The sequence below is a fragment of the Chroicocephalus ridibundus genome, chromosome 2 (assembly GCF_963924245.1).
Source record: "Chroicocephalus ridibundus chromosome 2, bChrRid1.1, whole genome shotgun sequence".
NCBI classification, from domain to species: Eukaryota; Metazoa; Chordata; class Aves; order Charadriiformes; family Laridae; genus Chroicocephalus; species Chroicocephalus ridibundus.
The window spans coordinates 113,328,416-113,348,615 of record NC_086285.1 but is presented as its reverse complement, the minus strand read 5'-3'; the positions used below and the strand labels follow the sequence as shown (position 1 = coordinate 113,348,615).

At 42.5% G+C, this 20,200-nt stretch overlaps 1 protein-coding gene across 8 annotated transcripts in view; it reads right to left on the bottom strand.

The window, feature by feature from the left end:
* Positions 1-9,178, bottom strand: part of PPP4R1 (protein phosphatase 4 regulatory subunit 1) — a 69,264-nt gene extending 60,086 nt beyond the window's left edge. For 2 of the 8 annotated variants that reach the window (XM_063326539.1, XM_063326541.1), the window contains exons 1-2: positions 8,827-9,178; positions 8,434-8,478 (exon numbers count right to left, since the gene is read on the bottom strand). In XM_063326539.1, the coding sequence (XP_063182609.1) occupies positions 8,434-8,478; positions 8,827-8,833 (52 nt within the window). In that variant the 5' untranslated portion in view covers positions 8,834-9,178. The other 6 variants (XM_063326543.1, XM_063326540.1, XM_063326537.1 and 3 more) reach the window with 6 other exon arrangements.
* Between the last annotated feature and the right edge of the window lie 11,022 nt (positions 9,179-20,200).

Here is a 20,200-nt window from a genome sequence, read left to right as displayed (position 1 = left end):
CAAGTCATACACAAGCAACACTAAAAATCCTGATTTATTCTGAAACAAAGGAATAGTTCCATCTCATATTGCTCATTAGTCATTTCTTTGCAGAACAGCAGAATGTACCTTCTACTGGTTAATGGTTTGACCTGCAACAAAAGCTGGTCCAGAGGAAACTAAAACAAAGAGAAGGACATCCAAGCTACCAGTTAAAACAATCAACAGTTTATATTTTGTCCACCAGTTTCCTGTTGGGAGCATGTCACGCCCACCACTATGGTGCTCAAGTCCCCTGCTACTTAACATACCTATCTTTTACCCTTTCCAAACAACTGCATACAATTAAGAATCATGGAATGAGGCTGGAGTGAAGCAAGCGTCAGCTAGTGCAAGCAGGAAGTTCCTCTAAGTTACTTTTTCCCCCCTCTACAAGTTCCTTACAGTCAAAGAAAGGCATCCACCCTCTATCTGCAGAGCACTGCTGCTTGTGGGGTTTTTGATTGCCTCTATGACTGACTGCAAACTTTGTAGCACTACAAAGAGAATTCCACTTCATCTTCCACCAAAATGGTCTCCCTGGTCCTACCATGACAGGACAAATGCATTCACTGCGCCTGGGGCTGTGCTCAAGTTCTGCCCCTAAATGGGTATTTGGTAAACAAAAAAAACCATCAAGTTCAAACAACATATGCTTTACCCTTGGTCTAAGTGTAAGGGAGAGCATTATGAAACAAGCAGTTGAAGCTCAAACGCTCCAAAGGCTTGTGCTAGCTTTGCAATGCTGACATGAGATGAGGAGTTATAACACATCAGCTACTAACGCAGCTGCTCCACTTGAATCAAGCATTGCACCGCTGTGCAGTTACTTTGACTGGTTCAGTCACAGTAACTGAAACACATTTGGGCTAAATGCTGCAGACAAGGCAAGTTCTGATTAGTACATCCATATTCTATAAAACATGGCTTTGCAACATAAATCACTTTGAACTTCCTAACTGTAATCCTCCTCTCTCCACTCAAACCCCAGACAACACTCGTGAGATGTTGTTTGACAGCATTTAAAAACTCTTGGTGGGATAAGCCTTCGTGTTTCCTGAGCTTTCAGAGGAGGACATTCTTTCTGCAACTCTTCATGCTTTTCCGGTCTATGCTTAGTATAAAGTATCAAACCAGCCTATGGGAGAAGACTGAGCAGTACAGAAAGCAGTGGATTCAGTCTTAGAAAGTGAGAACAGCCACAGGTGCAAATTTCAATGTTATTTAAAATAGTTTCCTCTAATAAAACATACATACAAGCAAACCTGCACAAGCAAGTATCCCTAAAGACTACTAAAGCTATTCTTCCTTCTGCCTAGAGAGGAAGGAAAAGGTGGTCTCTCTTCCATTCAAATATTTGGGAACCATTCAGGCACTATGGCAACAAGACAAAAAAATACCTACGCAGACTTATTTATCAGAGAAAAACACTCCAACAGTCTGCATTAGCGCTCATATAGAATGTCACTTTTATACACTAGTATTTTTAGCTTTTAGGGAAATTTTATCTCAGAATAATGCATATTTATTGTACTATTTGCCTTTCATTTTTTTTAACCTCAAAAATAGTAACACCCCCCCACACCAAACCAGTACTCTCAACTCCCAGTGCAGTTGTTCTGCTGTTGAAAATGAACACCCTTCACAAATGTATTTTGACACTTTGTTTAACCTATATATTAGACGGGATTTTAAAACCCTATTGCCAGAAAGAACCACACCCAAACCAAGAAAAAGCCACATTAATTTTTCTTATGCTATACTTTCTAAAGCTGACAGAGAAACCCTGATGTACTGCGTTCCTTTAGGGGCAGCTGTCCCTGCCTTGCTCTTCCAAAGACAGAATTGTTACTCCAGCTCCCAAAGCAGAAGCTGTCCTTTCATCCAGTTCTGCTACTGTTACAAGTCATCTCTTGCAGCTACTACCCTTACAAAGAAAGCTTCCTGCCCACACAGAGGGAAAGTCTCAGCAGCAAAAGACACACACAGGAAAGAGAGGCATTTTATCTTCAACACAGTGCGGTCTGCCACCTCCACAATAGGTCAGCAGTCAGAAGCAACTGCATGAACAGCGAGGTTTCACTCAAGCTTAAGATTTTGAAAATTTCCATCTCTTTCCTGACTCATTCATGCCTTCCCGTTTTTTTGTGGGTTTGGGGTTTTTTGTTTGTTTGTTTGGGGTTTTTTTGTTTGTTTTTTTTCCCCCTCCAAGTGAGAGAGAAAGGGAGGAGAATTCCTGAAGTCGTAGGAGATAAATCAGGAGACACAGACAAAATAAAAAAAAATAATAAAAAGATAAAAGAGGAGCCGGCAACCTTAATTGAGGATTCCTGCCAGAGACAGGAACATAAAAGGTGGCTCGTGAAAAGCCCATTTCCACATGAGAAGTGATGCTACTGGCCTTGGGAAGCTGAAAGCCTAAAAAAATTAGCTCTTCTTCAAACCTCTGCTAGGTGTAATGGAGAAAACATGTACAGCTGCATGAGGAAGGTTCATTAGCCTATACCAAATCCAGCACAACCCTTTCTTCACAACCTCTCCTCTGCAGAATCCTAAGAGGTTGCTCAAGAAAAAGACACTAACCATTACCCACCTGAGACTGCTAAAATCAGAGTTCCATGAGGACACAGCCATCCACCTGAGTCTCACAGTTTCTATAAAGGGTCAATTGCCACATTAAAAGACAAAGAAATAAACTGAAGAGTCAGGAGAATTAAAACCTGACCTCCAGGGGAAACAACAGACTTAACAAGTATGCTTCATTAGCAATATAAACTGGTTATTAGATTCCCAATGGAACAGAATCTCGGTCACACCAGAGAACTGAAACAGAAAGTCTGACATTAATTTCTGTTATTATTTATTGCAACACAGACATTAAAGACTGCATCCTACTGAAATGCCATCCTAGTAACTCAAACTCTCCCAGCACTCTTTCACCAGAGCTAAATCTCTGACAGGACCAAAAGGTCAGCACTGCAACTTGGCATTCAAACGTTATGTTGGAAATTTAGCCATACTAGCGACCAGACTTGCAGTCTATACGTAACAACTAACAGCATAACAAAATTTGCGAGTTCTTGTTCTGTGGTAAAGGAACAAAGGAGCCACAATACAAAAGCTCTGATATTACTATGTACAGTTGCAGGAAAGGTAAGGTGAATTTTAAAATACTGAATGCATGTTATCCCAACATAATTCACTGCAAGGGACTAAGAGCAACAACACAGCAGCAAGCCGTGACTGTGATTTGACACCACAGGTAAATACAGACCAATTTTATTTATTAAAAACAAAACAAACAAAAAAAAAAAACCAAGCAAAAACCTTTTGGCTTTAAGTGTTAGGAAAAAGGAGAAAAAAATTGAAAGAAAAATTAAATTTAAATTAGCTTCTATTTGGGAAAAGACTTGTGTGCTACTTAAGTTGCACGTGTAGAATAATTTAATTAAAAGCATTCAACAAACACAAGCTCACTGCTAATGCCAGACGATTTGCTGATCACCTGGAACAAGACAAAGATGAAACAGCTTTTGACACCTGCAGATGCACAAAGAGTATTTTCTTTAGCTCAGCTGAATAACTGGCTCACTCACTGTTGAGAAGCCCGCTGGGAGGAAGCTAGAAAGACCTGTCTCTTTTCAATCAATTAAAAAGAACTCAATACTAAAACCAGAGGTATATTAGATTACAGCTACTGTATTTTTTTAATCTTTATAACTGTTTAATCTACAACTAAAATCCAACCAGTAACACTAGATTTGATAACTGTAAAAACTATGTTATTGTTAAAAGTTAAATCTATCTTACTGTTAAACTCTTATGCTAAGGAAAACAAGTTTACATACAAGTGTATACATATATGTATCTATTAAAACTCATTTAACAGTTCAAACCAGAACTGTCTAAACTATGCTTAGATATTAAAATACCATGTTCTGCATTTTTAGTTAAAACATCTGAACAGTAAGTGTACAAAAAAAGGTAATTATCACTCACCATTTTTCAACATGATAAAAGGTAAAGCTTCAGAATCTGAATGTTAAGCTACGTAACCACCAAAGCATCTATACAGTACTTGCAACTATCCAAAGTCCAAAAGTTGTATGCAAATGCAGCTGCCAGTTATAACAAATATTTCTTCAAAAAACACACATGCAAAACAGTATTAAACCAGTTATTAGATCAAAATTTCTTTCCTCTCCTGATTTAAATCACAGTTAAAATCCAAGTTAAATAAAGCTGTCTTTAACAACCTGAATTCTAATTACAGATGGCTCTATTTTTCAGAATACACATCCTACGCATGTCAATGGACAGACTGAAAGAAGTCAGCATCAAGGTACGTTTGATTGCATCTATCTGTACTGATCAGTTCAATCTTCAAAACCCCCTCCAGTGGGGGAAGGGGGTGTGAAACACACACTATCAAGGAAGAGTCATAAAGAACATTTTATTTATCATCAGAAATATAATTCTACAACCCCCGTGTTTGCTTTTGAAGCATTTTTGTTGCTTATTTTCTTTTCTGTTTTATACTTAGCTTATACAGCTACCTTATTCAATTTTGGTTTTTGTATGCACAAATCAAAGATTTTAACAAAAGCCAAATTTTCCCTGACTTCTTTTCATATACCGTGCAAGATTTTAGACAAAAGATCATGGAAGCCAACAGTCCAAGTAGCATTATGGGTAACTGTCCAGGTGACACTGAACCACTACCTTAATTTTGCGACCTTATAGCGGCCAGATGGGATGAGGAGTCTTCTGCAGGCTTCCACTTTGAATTTTCATCCTATTGCCTTTAGGGTGGGTTTTTTTTGCCTTAATGGATATCATGCAAGGATTCTTGTTAGGTTCACCTTGACACAGATGCAATGCGATGATATGTTACTTATTTGAGGGGTTAGAGTCAATAACAAAGTTGCCTTTCACAATAAGAACTTACATTTAGGAATGAAATTTCTTTTATAACCTTAGGTAGGTTCAGCCAGGATACATTCACTGGTTGGGGGGGGGGGGGTGTATTTATTTATTTATTTATTTTTACTTCAAACTACTGATCAAGGAAAAGCTGCTGGCTGAATATGGGAGAGACAGAATTTCTTTAAGAAATCATAGACTCTGACATTAGGAGCTACCTCTACAGAAGCGAAGTATTAGCTAAAATTAAAGTACTGAAATACCACATGCCAAGCTATGTAACTACTTAAAGCAATCATCTGTGTAATGTACCATCAGGTGTAAAGTATGCATTCACCTGGAAAAAAAAAAAAAAAAAAAATCAGAGCTTTCCAGTGGTTACCAAGCAACCAAGAGCAGAAAATAATATGAAGCTTTCAAAATAGAAATGCGAACCAAAGCTGAAATTAATTATTTAAAAGTCAATCCAGCTGGTTTATCAACTAGTCTCTAAAAGCCTTTCTTATAAAAGCTCCCGTTTAATCTCTGACCTCTTAAACAAATAAACAAAAGGCAATTTTTAAACAGATGCCTTCCACAGCATATATTCTGAGGTCTCCCACTATTCCAAACGCAGATTTACTACTCTCTGTTGAAGTGTAGGAACGCTTCGTTTAACCTAAATATTTATATCAAAAGTTCTCTTTGGGAAACTTGTTGCTTGTAAACTTTCTTTTACAAGCAACTGTTAAAACAGTACTCCAAAGACATAATAATTTACTGTTTTATATTTCAGGTTAATTAGCATCCAATGAGTTGGCACAATAAACGAGAGCACAAATTGTACAGTTGTACAAGTTGTTGATTAACCTCCAACTTTACAGTAAAATATTTAATTCCAGAGACCTTAAAGACAACGATCAAAAAATAGCTGTTCTTAACTTTGCTCAACTAAAAAGATATAGATGCTTGGTTCTTTACTTTTAGCAGAAACCATACATTGTTGTTTGCTCAACTCCAGGACTTTCTCCTACTGCCTTAGAGCATGACCAATAAAAGGTATATATTAGTCACGTTAATGATTCTTTCATTTTCTTTTGTACTTTTATTGTATTAGAAAATGGTGAATCACATTGTAGATTATCATTATAAAGAAAGTACAATTTTGTGATTCAGAATCAAACCTAGACTCATTGAGGAGCTACAAAGGAACACCTAATGTTCTAAATGTAAAGTGTTCTAAATGTAAAATGTTCTAAACCATATGCCTAATCACAGACCAAGCTTCAGATGTCCAATCCAGATCTGTACACATTCATCCAGCCTTAACCACTGCTGGTTTCTCCAACATACCTCATAGATGTTTTGCTATCACTTGATACTAGATCAATTAAAAGCCCAAAGATTTATCGGAAACTACATAGTTCACTTTTCAAAATAGCCAAACAATTGATCCCATCTCAGTCACATTATTTTGCATTTACCCAATTTCTCTTCCTAAATTATACCACCAGGACTAGAGGTATGCCCACATAGCTTTCTCCTTGTTTGTCCTTAACTACAGCCTAGCACATTCAATAGCAAGACTGCAGCTGGCAGAATCACACATGCATAAAAGCTGCCAGCACTTCCAGTTTTCTCAGAATTGCATTACTACTTCAGGAATACACCTCTAAACAAGCCTCTAAGTCTATTGCTCGAGAGAGCTGTAAATATTTGTAATATTTACAAGAGAGAGGTACTGTAGGGTGGGGTTCAGGCTTGGCACCGCCAGGCAAAAATTGCATCTTTTTTTGACATTGTCTGTTTCACATGTGCAACCATGAAATGTAGTATCAAACAATGCATCAATTGGGAATGCTTTCATAAATTGCATACGACCTGTTGTACAGGGGCACAAGAAACGTTGTTTTTTACTAGATACGTACGGTCTCCCTGGTCTGTATTATTTTTCTTCATCTCAAACCCACCTCACAAGAACAAAACCACATAAAATTTAGAAACATAAAAGACACCATGTGACTGAACTATGTCCAGATAGCACTGATTCATACAGATTTCCATTTTTTCTCTTAAAATATTATGCATAAGCATTGAGCTATTCACTTTTATCTACTTCCATCGAAACCTCAGTTAATTTTTAATGAGGTTTCAAATTTTTAGTATGGCTCCTGCCTTCAGGATGCTCTCATCTGGATTGAGTCATATCTCCACACATATATTACGCTTTAAAGACAAGACCATAACATCCAAACCATCACCAGAAACCCACGGCTACAGATTCATATCTGCAATGACTACAACCATATCTTACTTCAACTCCTGTCAAGAAAAATCATAATCTAAGTGGAAATTCAAGACCACAGAGGTTTTTTTTTAAAAAAAAAGTGTTACTTCTGAGAAAGTCCTTTTGTAATCACACAAAGTTTACAAACAGCTATGCCATCAATCTGAATTTCAAGCAAGCAGCCTTGGAGAAAGGCTCCCTCTTTGTACAAGGCAACACATGATAAAAGCCTTTTAAACATCAAATCACAGAACTGAAGATGTAGAACGCTCACAGTAAAGTCTGAAAAGTGAAAATAACACTCCCCTAAAAGCGTAAGACATAAAATGAAAGCTTTTTCTCCTGCAATCCAGCCCTGGTGAGCGGCTCACTGTGCAGACTGCACGTCAGACAAAATACCTTCAGACAGCAACAAGGGTCTGCACGCCCATGGCAGATTGCGAGGCAGACGCCTGCCTTACCAGCCGCCTCCATTTTTCACTTCCGCCCCAAAATTTATCCTCCTCTGCTTTCCAAGAAGCTCCCTCGATACTGACATTACCAACGGATGCCTTCTCACCTGAGTAACATTTTTATAGTCTGCCAGCCAGGCTTCGTATACCCCTGAGTTAGTAATTTTGCACCAGAGCCACCACATTCTGCAATTTGCTCCCTGACATGAACTCTTTTCCACACATCTCTCCAGCAGGGTCGGGAAGAGGGGGCCGGGGGGGGGGGGGGGGAGGCGGAGGGGGACAAAAAAAATAAATATATACAGATATAAGGAAAAAATATACATATAAAAGGAACGAGCAACCCACACGCTGCAGCCTCCGAGCCGGCAGGTTTCTCCTCCCCGGAGGCGTCCCCACACACACACCGTGGCCAGGCCGTGAGGGGACGGTTCCCCAGGGCGGCCTTCAGGCTGCCACCACACCCCCCCGGCGGGACGGCCGTTAACGGAACCCCCGCGCGCACCCCCTCCCCGCCCCGCGCGCGCTTCCCGCCGGCCAACGCACCCCCCTGCGCGGCGCCGCCGCCGCCGCCGCTCCCCCGCGGGAAAGCTCGGCGGAGCCCGGCTTGCCCCACGCGTGCCCGGCTGCGTGTCATGTACACAGGGAAGCGCGGAGCATGGCCTCCCTCCTCCTCCTGTGCCCCCGCCGCCTCCCACAATGCACCGTGGGCGCTCCCCTCTGAAGCCACTTCCTCGCCCGAAAGCCGCCCCACGCCCCCCTGGCCCCACTCACATCCGTCGATCTCTTCCTGCAGGTCCTCCTGGAGCAGCGACAGATCTGGGGGAAGGGGGGAGATACACCATGTGCCAACGTGCCCGGCCCGCCGCCGCCCCCCCCGCGACACACCCCAGCCCCTCCCCCCCACGCGTGACCCGGCCCACCCGCGGGGCCGCCGCCGCCGCCGTTAGCGGGCTGCGCCCCGGTGCCCCCCCGCGACCTGACCCCACAGCCCCCCACGCTCTAAGCCGGACAGCAACAGGGAAGCGCTTCCGAAGCCGGGGCGGGGGAGAGGAGGAGGAGGAGGAGGAGGAGGGGGGGGGGGGGGGGAGGAGGAGGGCTGGCGCCTCACCGGGGAGGCGGCGTGTGCGGAAAAGGGGGGGGGGGGGGGGGGGGGGCGCTACCTACCCGCCATCTTGCTGCAGCCCCCGCGGGGCGCCCGGCTACATTTAACCCGCGGGCGAGCGGCAGAGAGGAGGGAGGCGGTGCGGGTGGCAGGCCCCGTGCGGTCCAGGCCACAGGCCCGGCGGTGTCTCCCCGCGTCCCCGGGAGAGTCGCGCAGGGAGGGAGGGAGGGAGGGAGGAACGGGCGGGCGGAGGAAGGCGGGAGGAGGAGGGGTCTGGGCCGGACACGCTGCCCCCGCCTCCGCCCGGCAGAGCCGTTCTCGCCGAGGCGGCCGCGCCTCCCCGCCCCTCGCTCTGACTCACGCCCGGAGCCGCCCGGCCTGGCCCTACCCGCCGGCAGGGAGGCCGGCGACCGCCAGTTCACGGCCCGCTCACCTGGCCTCGCCGCTTCCCCCTCACCCTCCGGCCCTCCGCCGCCATCTCGGGGCCCGGGCTCCTCCTGTCGCCCGCCGGGGGGCGGGAGGGGGCTGAGGCAAGGCCCCGGTGCCCTGCCCAGCCCTGCCCTGCCCTGCTCTGCCCAGCCCTGCCCTGAAAGGCCCAGCTGTGGGGTCGCCCACAGAGGTGGTCCCCCTCACCTTGAGCCGGAGGGGGGTCGCTTCCAGAGGGAATGAAGGGGTCCCGGAGAAGGCAGCGGGGCCGCAGAAGTCCCTGCTTCGGGCGTGGTGGGGTCACCAGGAGCCAAGGGTCTCCTGAGAGGTGGCCATGGCACCCTCCTTCCGTGGAGCGTCGAGTTTCGGCAGCTTAAAACCCGTGGGGTTAAAAACAGTGTGTCTTCCACTGCCGTGCCTTCTGGCTTTTGTTATAAAAAATACGCAATTTAGCTGTGCATATACGCAAAGGGATCCATCGTTTCCTGCTTTTGTTGCTTTTGACCTTGTGGTCAGCGCTGCTGATGCTGATTGCTGTCATTTTAACTGTTTTGATAGATTTTTCTACTGTAAATTGGAAGATTAAAACTGTTGGATAAAACAAATGCTCTAATTAGCTGATACCCAGAGCACTGATAAAGGAAAGGACGGGTACTGGTACTGGTGCTACCTGGGAGTCTTACCTGAGTCTTCTACAGACTTATTTTTAGCTTGGTAATAGTTGATGAAGTTGTTAAAACACAGAAAAGCAAAATACGTTAATTTTGCTCAGTTGGTCAAAAAAAGGGTGCAATTTCAGTAGCTTTGTCTTTTTTAACTGAGTGACAGCATGTCTTGTAAGCTGCTTTTTAGCATCACACAGTTGTTTTTGTTTTGTAAGTTGGACAAAGATTAAATCTCTATAGTCATTCATGCTCTTTGCCATAGTGACTGAAAATGTGTAATCTTTTAAAATGCATACATCCCTTTCCTTACATTCCTATAGAACAGGCTATGCCCTGTTTCATACTCATTCAATCTTTAGACGAGTCACTAGGGGTCTACTGGACACTGACTACCCAACACTTGCTTTTATTCAGACATATAACCTCAAAATATGAGTAAATCAAGTAAATTCACCAGACTAAGTTATATGAACCATGCTATTCTCTGCCAGAGTAATTTAAGAGGCAATTCAGGGGAAATATTTGACATCATAAATTGCTGGCAATGTTGGATGTAATAGCAATGGACCTACAACAGAAAAATAAAGTGTACTTGAAGATCCCATTTTTATTATCTCTATTACTGCAGGTTATTTCCAGGAAGTTTTCTCTCATCTCCTCTCTGCATCCTTCACCACAATCAAGACACAGTTTTCCTTCCTCTGAATTCAGTAGCAACAACCTAAAATGTGAAGAATTGAAGGGTTTGGTCCCTTTTTCCAACCCTTTATGAAAAGGCGCTAACACACACTAACCATAGATTACTGTGGTCTGAGAGCGTAAGAGCTACCTTCACCATTATTACTATCATCAGAATGAGAAATGGAACTTAACGAGATATATCTACGACAACTGGCTTTATAAATTGGAATGCACCAGAATTACTGCTCTTAAAATTGTATTTATAGTGTTAATTATCATCAATTAATTATTGCCCCATATGTAATGCTCTCTAGAGTGTTCAGGATTTTTTTTATTTCTATGTACATATTTTTTTAAAGAGACGAAGTACAATTTGTGCAATAAGGCAAGGTAAAATGATTGCAAGAGATCATACTTAACATAGATTCATATAAATGAATTTTGGATCTTCCTATGGGCATGTGATCTTCTTAAGTGGTGGTTAGTTCTTTCTCTGTAGGCGGGACCGTGTGGTATTTAAATAGCACAGATAACAGGCATCAGTGTGATTTAGGCTTGCAAGACAAATTGTAATTGTTCAGGAATTGCAATTATTTTTGCTACATTACCCGCAGAACATCAGGCTGTGTTCCTGGGACGCAGTTGGTCCCAGCACCATCACTAGCAGCCATCAGGAAAGGTCTCTGTGAGTAGAAACTCTGTGGCAAAACCTTTGTCTCATACAGTGACACACACATGGAAGGGAAAAAATAATTTTAAAAAAATAAATAATTATTTGGCTTCATGCCAACACACAATGCAAAATCCCACTTAATGAATAAGTAACCAGATATTTCTAAATCTCTCTGCCTCAGTAAATCCCCAGGTATTCCTTAAGGGCCTGATACAAAGTTCCAGTTGACGGTAAGATTCCCTGCCACCGGTCACCAGCAAGGCAAGACAGAGACCCTGCAAGTGTAGGACAGACGCTGACTCTTTCAGGCAGCATGATGAACTGCCATTCTAAAATAACATACCTAATTATGAAAGAAAATTTTCATAACAGACTTGTTTTATTAGATGAGACATGTTAAGAAGCAAGCAATATAGCACCTGCCAAAACATTCAAGCAGATCTTGTGCTGGAGTTCTCGTAGTTAGTTTGAGTACCCTTACAGGCACTGGGAAGTTAAAAATGTAAGAAAAAGATAAATTCAAGTTCACGCACTCTATCTCATGGAAAAACACACTATAAAGGGTGGAAGCCAAAGCTATGGATGGAAGGATACAAATGGAAGACTGCTTGGCAAGATCCTTTGCATGTGATAAAAGACAGCTGTATTGCGATTTACCTGATGTATCTCATCATATGTCTTGCAATCAGCAAGACATTATCGTATTAACATAAAGTACTACATAAATCCTTTCAAACCGACACAAGTGACCAAGTTAGACACAAGATACCCAACGTCCATCTAGACGTAATTGCAATGTGTTATTCTGTAGTTGGATTAGTGACATTTCTTCAGTCAAAACTGCTCCAGGTATAAGGACCTCAGGCTCAAAAACCCTGCAGCCCCAAGAACTCACCCATATTATCTTACTATATTATCACCTAGCACATTATTATCTATTTTCTCTCATTTGCTGTGAAGAAGCAAGTCTGATCAGACAATGCCAGCTTTCAATGTCCACATATTAACTAGCTTTGCATTTCTCCCAGGCTACCCTCCGTGTGTGGGAAGAGCTTCCCATAAATATCTGCGCAGCCATCTTCGCTATCCTCCTTCGCATTCCTCCGCAAACCTCTCTTTTCCTGTAAAGCCTACCAAAAAAATGTATCGGGGTTAGACTGCTGGTGCACCAAGGCAACTGCTTGTCCTCTTGAGTAATACTGACTCATAGTTTTCTTGTCCACCCCCAGGATTCTGTCTGCACGCATATGTTGTGCTTTATGGTTAAACTGTACACTCTATTTTTTAGACCAGCTTTTTGTTCTTTATAGAGTGCTTAACCAAAATTGGCCCATGACTAAATATAGGGATTAAGATACATACACAGACATGAGCACAGGGGTACCTGTAATACATCTGGATACACATGAAAAACAGATACACATCTGTTGGCTGAAGCCTGGGACGCGGTCAATTTCCATTTGAAAATATAGTAAAGCATTCCTACTAAAAAGAGGTGTTCGCCATAAAACCTTTCCTTTCTTCTCCTTTCCCTTTTCCTTCCTTCTCTCCTTCCTTATTGCTGTTCTTTTTTTCTTCTCCAGTGAAAATACTGGAAGGGTTTTTTGATACGTCCCACGTGGTTGTGAAAGTTTTTGACTCGGCACCACTTAGTTTTATTAAATTTCCCCTGTTCCGTTGGTAAGAGTTTGAGCTGGTGACTACCTGTGAACCTTAACATCAGAGTCCAGTTGCCGCTGTACCAGTGAAGGCTTCGCAGAAGGATTATAAACACATTAGCATGCCAACCATGAATAAATTAACACCTAAATTTGCTGACAAAGAGCTTGGTTAGTATGAAGTTAAGTTTGCCTTGGGGATTCCTCATGTCATTCCAGGACAGCAACAAGTTCAGTGGCAAGTTCAAGTGATGCTCAGACCTCTGAAAACTAGGAAATGCCCACCTGAGGTTCATGCTGGTGCAACGTTAAGGCTACACCTGGAGCTCGCAATGGCTCTTGGCATTAATTTGCAGACAAATCTATTGCACCAGTAGCATGAAGATGGTAGCTGTGTGGGCAAAAGGAAGAGAGGCGTGTAAATCAGGGAGACAAGTCTTGATGCCTTTATTTTGCAATTAAGACCACTAACAGTGGTGATATCTCCACCTCCTTTGTCTGTAGACACTGTGCGATGGTGCTCTGTGATCTTTATGGCGGGTAGGTGAAAGTCTATGTATCTGATTCTATTCGCGCTCAAGCTCACTGTAAAAGAGAACAAAGAATTAATGCATCAAAGGCTGTTCCGGGGAGCTGGGTGCCAGTGCTTGAAGGCAGCACATGTACAGGATTCTTTGTTTAGTAACACTCGCCTGGACACAGATTTTCATTTAAGAGAGCTGTGAGATGCTCTGCTTCAGGAATCATGTGTCATGCATATGTATGCTCCGGGGAGACTGAATCACTGATCAAACAAGGCAGAGTTCACGTTGTACCGATGTACCTTGGCTCTGGATTTCCTGGTTCTCAGAGATTTGTGTCTCACCGACATACTGGAAGGAAACAAGACTGAGCAACCAGAAAGTGAGTCTTTTCCTCACTGAACTGCCTGTTGATTTTTCTTTTTTTTTTTTTTTTGGGCAGAGAGAAAAAAAATATCAGAGTTTTGGCTATTTCAAGAAATTACAGCAACCACATATATGTGCAGCAGGGATACTGTTGTAGTAGACACCAATATCCCCCAACCTTCCATCCTAGATCTCCAAATCATTTTGAAAGGAAATAAAGGTCATTACTCTCATCTTACAGGTAACGAAGCAGTGAAGAAAAGAAGCAAAATGATGTGCCTGATACTTTTTGAGGCTCAAGAATAAATCTTATGAGGAATAATTGAAGGAGCTGGGACTGTTTAGTTTGAGGAAGAGGAGGCTGAGGGGAGACCTCATCACTCTACAACTACTTGAAAGGACATTGTAGAGAGGTTGGTGCCGGTCTCTTCTCACAGGTAATTAGTGATAGAACAAGAGGGAATGGATTCAAGCTGCAGCAGGGTAGGTTTAGGCTGGACATTAGGAAAAAATTCTTCACAGAAAGAGTGGTCAGACACTGGAATAGGCTGCCCAGGGAGGTGGTGGAGTCACCATCCCTGGATGTGTTTAAGACTCGTTTAGATGTGGTGTTAAGGGACATGGTGTAAGGGAGAACTTTGTAGAGTGGAGTTGATGGTTGGACTCGATGATCCCAAGGGTCTTTTCCAACCTAAATGATTCTATGATTCTATGGAAAATAGTGAATAAAATATAACAAAACACACCCCAAAAAAATCTTCCATGCTATTTTTCGCTATCTGATGCCAGCACATATGTGACAGGTAGCAATGTAATGCGTGATTCTGAATGTGCCAGCTCTAAGTTACATGCCAGGCCAGACCCTGCCTCCTTGTTAGACCTGCCCTTGAGTCAGCCAGGCTTTCCAGCCTTTCCTCAGCCCACGCAGTCTCCTCACCCAACCAGCCCCTACCAGGCAACACCTAACCTGATTTTCAGATTAATATATTTGCATTTATTCACTCCTTCATTTCCTGGTCTCCTGAGTTTAAATTTGCATCTCTCTAGGTCTGCTTAGATATTGGCACATACAAACAGCTCACACTCTTCTTCTCCTGAATCAGAGTTGAGTTCTGATTGAGTTCTGTTCCCAGAACACATCTCGGAGGGACAAGTGGGACTGAATTACCACTACCACCAAACCCGCTTTCCCTATTGGCAGTTGTCCTCCAATATCAGTTTCACATTCTTCCAACTTGTCCCTTCCTATGATCCTTTCTCTTCTTACTACAGCACCAGTGCTCCCCACCCTCTTGCTCCTCCATCCTGAACTCCTCTCAGCAAGCTGCGCTTCAAATTCTTTTTTCATCAACAGTTTTTGAACCTTCTTACTGTTTTCTTACACTCAAAATGCATTTTTCCAAAGTGAAATAGAAACAAAACCCAAATCCTGACCCAAGTGGAGTCTGCGAACCTGTCTGCAGACCCTTTTCAGATGTGAACTGGGCTTAGGTCAGCTTCAAGAGTAACTCTGGTTCACAACCTGTGTGAATACTGCCTGGCTGGAAGTCTTCTTGGCCACCCTATTGAGCCAGCAACAGTGTAATCCATTTAGTCAGGGAGAATTGGGTACATGCCTATGCAGGCAGCTAAGCTCTTTTTTTGCTGATCTGAAGGGTGGTAGGTGCCAGTGGGATGCGTGTCAGGAGAATGATTGCTTTGAGACATGGCTTGTTATCCCAGTCTGTGAGATTGCTAGGACCTGTCGACCCTAAAAAATGCGAGGAGTGGAGAAGTCAAGGGGTTACATCCTAAGAATTCTTTGTTTAGATAACCCTGGCTCTTGTAGGAAGCACACTGAATTTCAGGGTCAGTAACACACGTGTATTTTAGACCTTTGGAGGAGTCAGTCTTTAGATGTGTGTATTTGTACAGTCTTTTGAGGGCATTTGAGGGCAGAACTCATTCTGCTTGTGCTCTAGCTCAATCAGCAACAGTGTAATTACAGTTCATGTAGCACTGAGCCCAGACAGGCGTATGGACGGACAGTGGCACGACATCTGGAAACCAGTCAAATATACGCAAAATACAGCAGAGGTCCGTTCACTGAAGAAATAATTGAAATCAAAATTGTTGTTTCTCTAAAAGTGGAGGCTGAGAATATTCTAAAAGACTCAATGTCTATCTTATTTACAGTGTTAGAAAATGATCTACAGACTATGAGCAAGGATTGTATAACAGAGGAAACAACCACCAAAAATCTACCCAAAATAAGGAAGACAACTGAATGATGGCTCTTGACATGTGCCAGTTCCGACACATAACTTTTTAGCTATTGAACTGGGAGGGAATCCAAAGAACAAATTGTTTTATCTGAAATAAATGTACATAAAACTAGAGGGGATTCAAATAAACATGAAATCCCATGTATAACCTCTGAGGAAGATGGTGATACAGTATGAGTTACGAAATATGACAATATACAGGGCCAGATGGTTTGTAACAGCAAGTATCAAAAGTTTAAAGAACTGCCTGGTCCAAAAATAGTTCCTTTGTTTAATTAAATTACCTAAGACATGAAAGGGCAATTACAGTCCTAAAGCAACTCCTGGCTAGGCTCATTGTCTCAATAATTTCCAAATCAACTTTGCTCACTTGATATATAAATAACCATTTCCTTTTTTTTTTTTTTTTTTAAAGCAACATATAGGGCTTGAACCACCAGGTGCCTGGTTGTGGTACAAATGTAAGCTGTAATATTTTTTAACTGTGGGAAGAGTTAAAGGGTGTCAGGTATATTAAGAAGCTTCTTTACATTACTGCATTTCTTGGACGACTTCTTGGATTCGAGCACTGGCAACACTTCAGGTTCAAAGGTTTTTGTTTAAAATGAGATTTAATGTACGTAGACCATAGCATTGCCAATAATATCTTGAACTGGGTGTGTTTTATTGGGTGATTCATAAAGAAAGTCCGACAAAGTATGCACAGTGGTATTGGAATGTGGGTGGGATCAAAGTAATGATTTAGTGGAATATGATTGTCAAGCACAGCACACAGGAAATCTTTCTGAATAAAGATGGGTTTAGCCCATGAGAACCTCAGTGTATTTCCAAGTGTCATTTATTCCAGTGAACCCCAGTGAAAATATCAAAAAGAAATGAGAAAGCTGCATCGTTCACCCTCAGATATTCCATTGGCAACAAGACTACAGTCAGACTTGTTGGGAGTAAAGGGCAGGAAAACAAATAAAATTAATAAAAATAACATTTATTTAAAGGGTCACTGTCTGCAGTTCCAGCACAGAAGAAAATTCTATGTGTTCTCTAACAGGATGGCTGCAACACTTTTATTTAAATACAATTTTGCTATTAATTGAGCATCCACAAGCCTGCTGAGCTGGGTTTGTTGTGATTGTACATTTGCATGCATATACCTCGCTCTCTCTGCACTCTTCCTGTTCGCATCCCTTTCCAGCCAGCATTTTGAAAACTGCAGCGTTGATTTCGTTGCTGAGACTAAGGAGCCACCCATACTGAGAACAAGAAGCTCTAACACTGGGAAACCAGTGGGTTTCATACTGGTAGGAGTGATAATGGTGTCCTGAGTTCAATCATTAAAAAGCAAGCTGTTACATTTATAAAACATCTGTTTAAATATATTATGTTTGATGTCTCTTTGGCTCCCAATCAAGCATTACATCTCTCTTTTTCAGTACTGCTTGCTAAACGGTAGGAACGGAGTAGTCTGCCCTTACCCCTGCTTTCTCCACTCTGATACACCCGGAGGGCACAACCACCTCGGAAGCCCAGTGGTGTGTCCCCACAGCCCCCGCACGGCTGAGGGATGTCATGATCCAACCAGCAGAACACCTCCGCTTTTCCGCATACCCAGCGGATGGCACGGCACGTACATGCGCTGTGCGTCAGGGAGCCAGAGCAGACAGGCTTTCTCTTTGCTTTAACAGTACCACTGCCATTTTTCAATGCCTCGGTACGGTTCAGTGGCTAAACCATGTTATTACAGTGGTCCTAACTGCTTCCTCGGCAAAATCCATGCATTTGTGAGGTAGGACAGTTTACTGGAATAAAAGGAAAACTAGCAATAGGAAGGCTGTGGATACCCTGTTTCACAAGGAAGAGTTTTATGGAGGAAAGGGAGCTTGCAAGACTTACACTCCCAGAAAACAGGGGCAGAAAGGGTCAAGGTGAACTCTCCTGCAGAACAGGAGCTAAAAGAAAAACTGTAGCCCTGAGCCTAATGCTGGAAAGAATTCAGTATAGGAAACAGTGCAGATATATCTGTTTTCAGAAGGCTTTCTACCTTTGACTTTGAAAGGCAGCCTGCTGTTTTCCAAGACCTGTGTATAGAGAGTTAATATTCCACAGATGCTATTTAGTCCTCAACATTTCCTATATCAACTCTGTTTTCTTTAAGGGTATGAATGCTATTAACCCATAGGCTAATGCATCAGCTTTCAATAATATATTACGTCCTTTCACTCAAATATACTTTAAGATTTAAATTAGATTAAATACACAGGGAAGATTTTAGTTTGTAATTTGCCCCAGCGAGAAACAGATTAAATAGAAGGCTGTGCTTGCTGTGGTGTCCTTCACCTACCCCTTAAAAATTAATCTATACAGTTCTCAAAATTGTCAGGGAACAAAACTTTAGGATATTAGGAATTTAGGAATAAAGGAAAAGTCCTTTCTCTTGGAAAGCTCTAGCTTATATGTGTTTATATACATCTGATGATACCTTTTGGTAAGCAAACAGAAAAGCATGCAGTGTACAGCATGCCAGCACAAGTTAGAGGAGAGGCAGTGAAAATTTGGCTTATCTTGAAAAAACAAGCTGTTAGAGTGATTTTGTTTCTTTGATCCAGAGTTAGAGCTTTCATAAAGATAGAGCTGGGAGCAGCATGCCTTGCTTTAAGATAGACTTTCTGTGTTCTTATCCTCAAAAATCTCTGCATCCTTTTTCCTTCCACATTTAGCTCTTTAGATGCCACTAACACAGCATATGTACATTGAGCCTGATTACGTGCCTGTTTTACTTCTTCCCTCTGGCTAGATAAACAAACCAACCAGCCCTCAGTTTGAGCTCAATTTTTGGGTGACCGGTTCAAGAATAGGTGTAGAATTGGCGTCCCCTCAAAGGGATGCTTATGTCCTCACTCCCGTGTTGGAATAAATAAGATGTTATGAAGTTGCTACTGCTGTGGGACAACACAGCTGGGGAGCTCTGCATTTGGATAAAAGTCTTTGAGCTCACAGAGTGTCGTTTTCCTCCCTTTCCTGCAGGATAAAGCCAGCTGTGAGTTCCATTTTTCCCCATCCTCTGCGCAAAGCATTTGGGACTCAGCTCCCCAAATCCTCTGTTATTTCCAGAGGTCTGATTTCCTTACTTTCCAGGTTGCTGTTTGTTCTGCAAGCCACAAGCAAGCACTACGACATAGGTCACCCGGATGCCCAAGTGCTCCCATTCCCCGTGGAGGAGCCAAAGGAGATATTCCCACCGAGGTGCAGCTCACCTGAGCTTTTTTGGAACAGGGATTACAGTCGAGACACATGCCCAGAAGTTCAGTGAACGATGGTAGCTTGAATAGTCCAAATTTTTCATGGGCTAAGCCCCTCCCTTGCTAATGACCGCATGAACACCTGCACCTGAACGGCTGGAGACCACATCTCCATTCCAGCCACCTGTCCTAATGAAAAGGTTTATTTGGCTTCTCAAACTCAGACTTCAACCAAGGGGTGAAGAGTTCAACCAAGAGGTATTTTTTTAAAATATGTCCTAAGACCAAAATGAGACTTTTGTCTCTTTCTGTGTTTTGACTGAATGATATCTTGCCTCTGTCGGAGTGTCAGATTTAGTTATCTTCTAATCCATTTTATCACCCACCTGATATCATTAGAAAGATTATGACTGTGGTAGCTTCTCTCTAAGGTTGTCCTGCAGAAAGATCTTCACTTTGCTGGCTCCGTTACTGCAGTTAACTAGTGCCAGTTCTCTTTAAACTATACCTTCACAACTGACCTTTCCAATTATTGCTCTATTATTTTTATTCTCATCTGTTCTTAAAACTTTTCTAACTGTGAAGGTGAGAGATGTGATTTCCGGATCTACCTGCTACTTGATGGAGGTGTCTCTGCATACCCTTAGAATGCAAGCTTAGTGTAGAACTTTGCTTGGCATTTAATCACCCTAAATAATAACATTTAGAGCCTCCTAGTGTAGTACAGGATCTTTGTACCTGATGCACCCCTCACCGTTCAATCACCTTTAAAGAAACCACAAAAAATTATTGAAGGGGAGGGTAAAAAATCTCGACTGATAAAATACGCTGCATTGGGCATATTTCCGATTTCTGCTCTTCAAGATGGCCTCTTAGCTATTAGTTATGTCAGGGTAATCATCATCTGTTGGTGCACTCAAGGCCCTGACAAGTTATTGCTTATTTG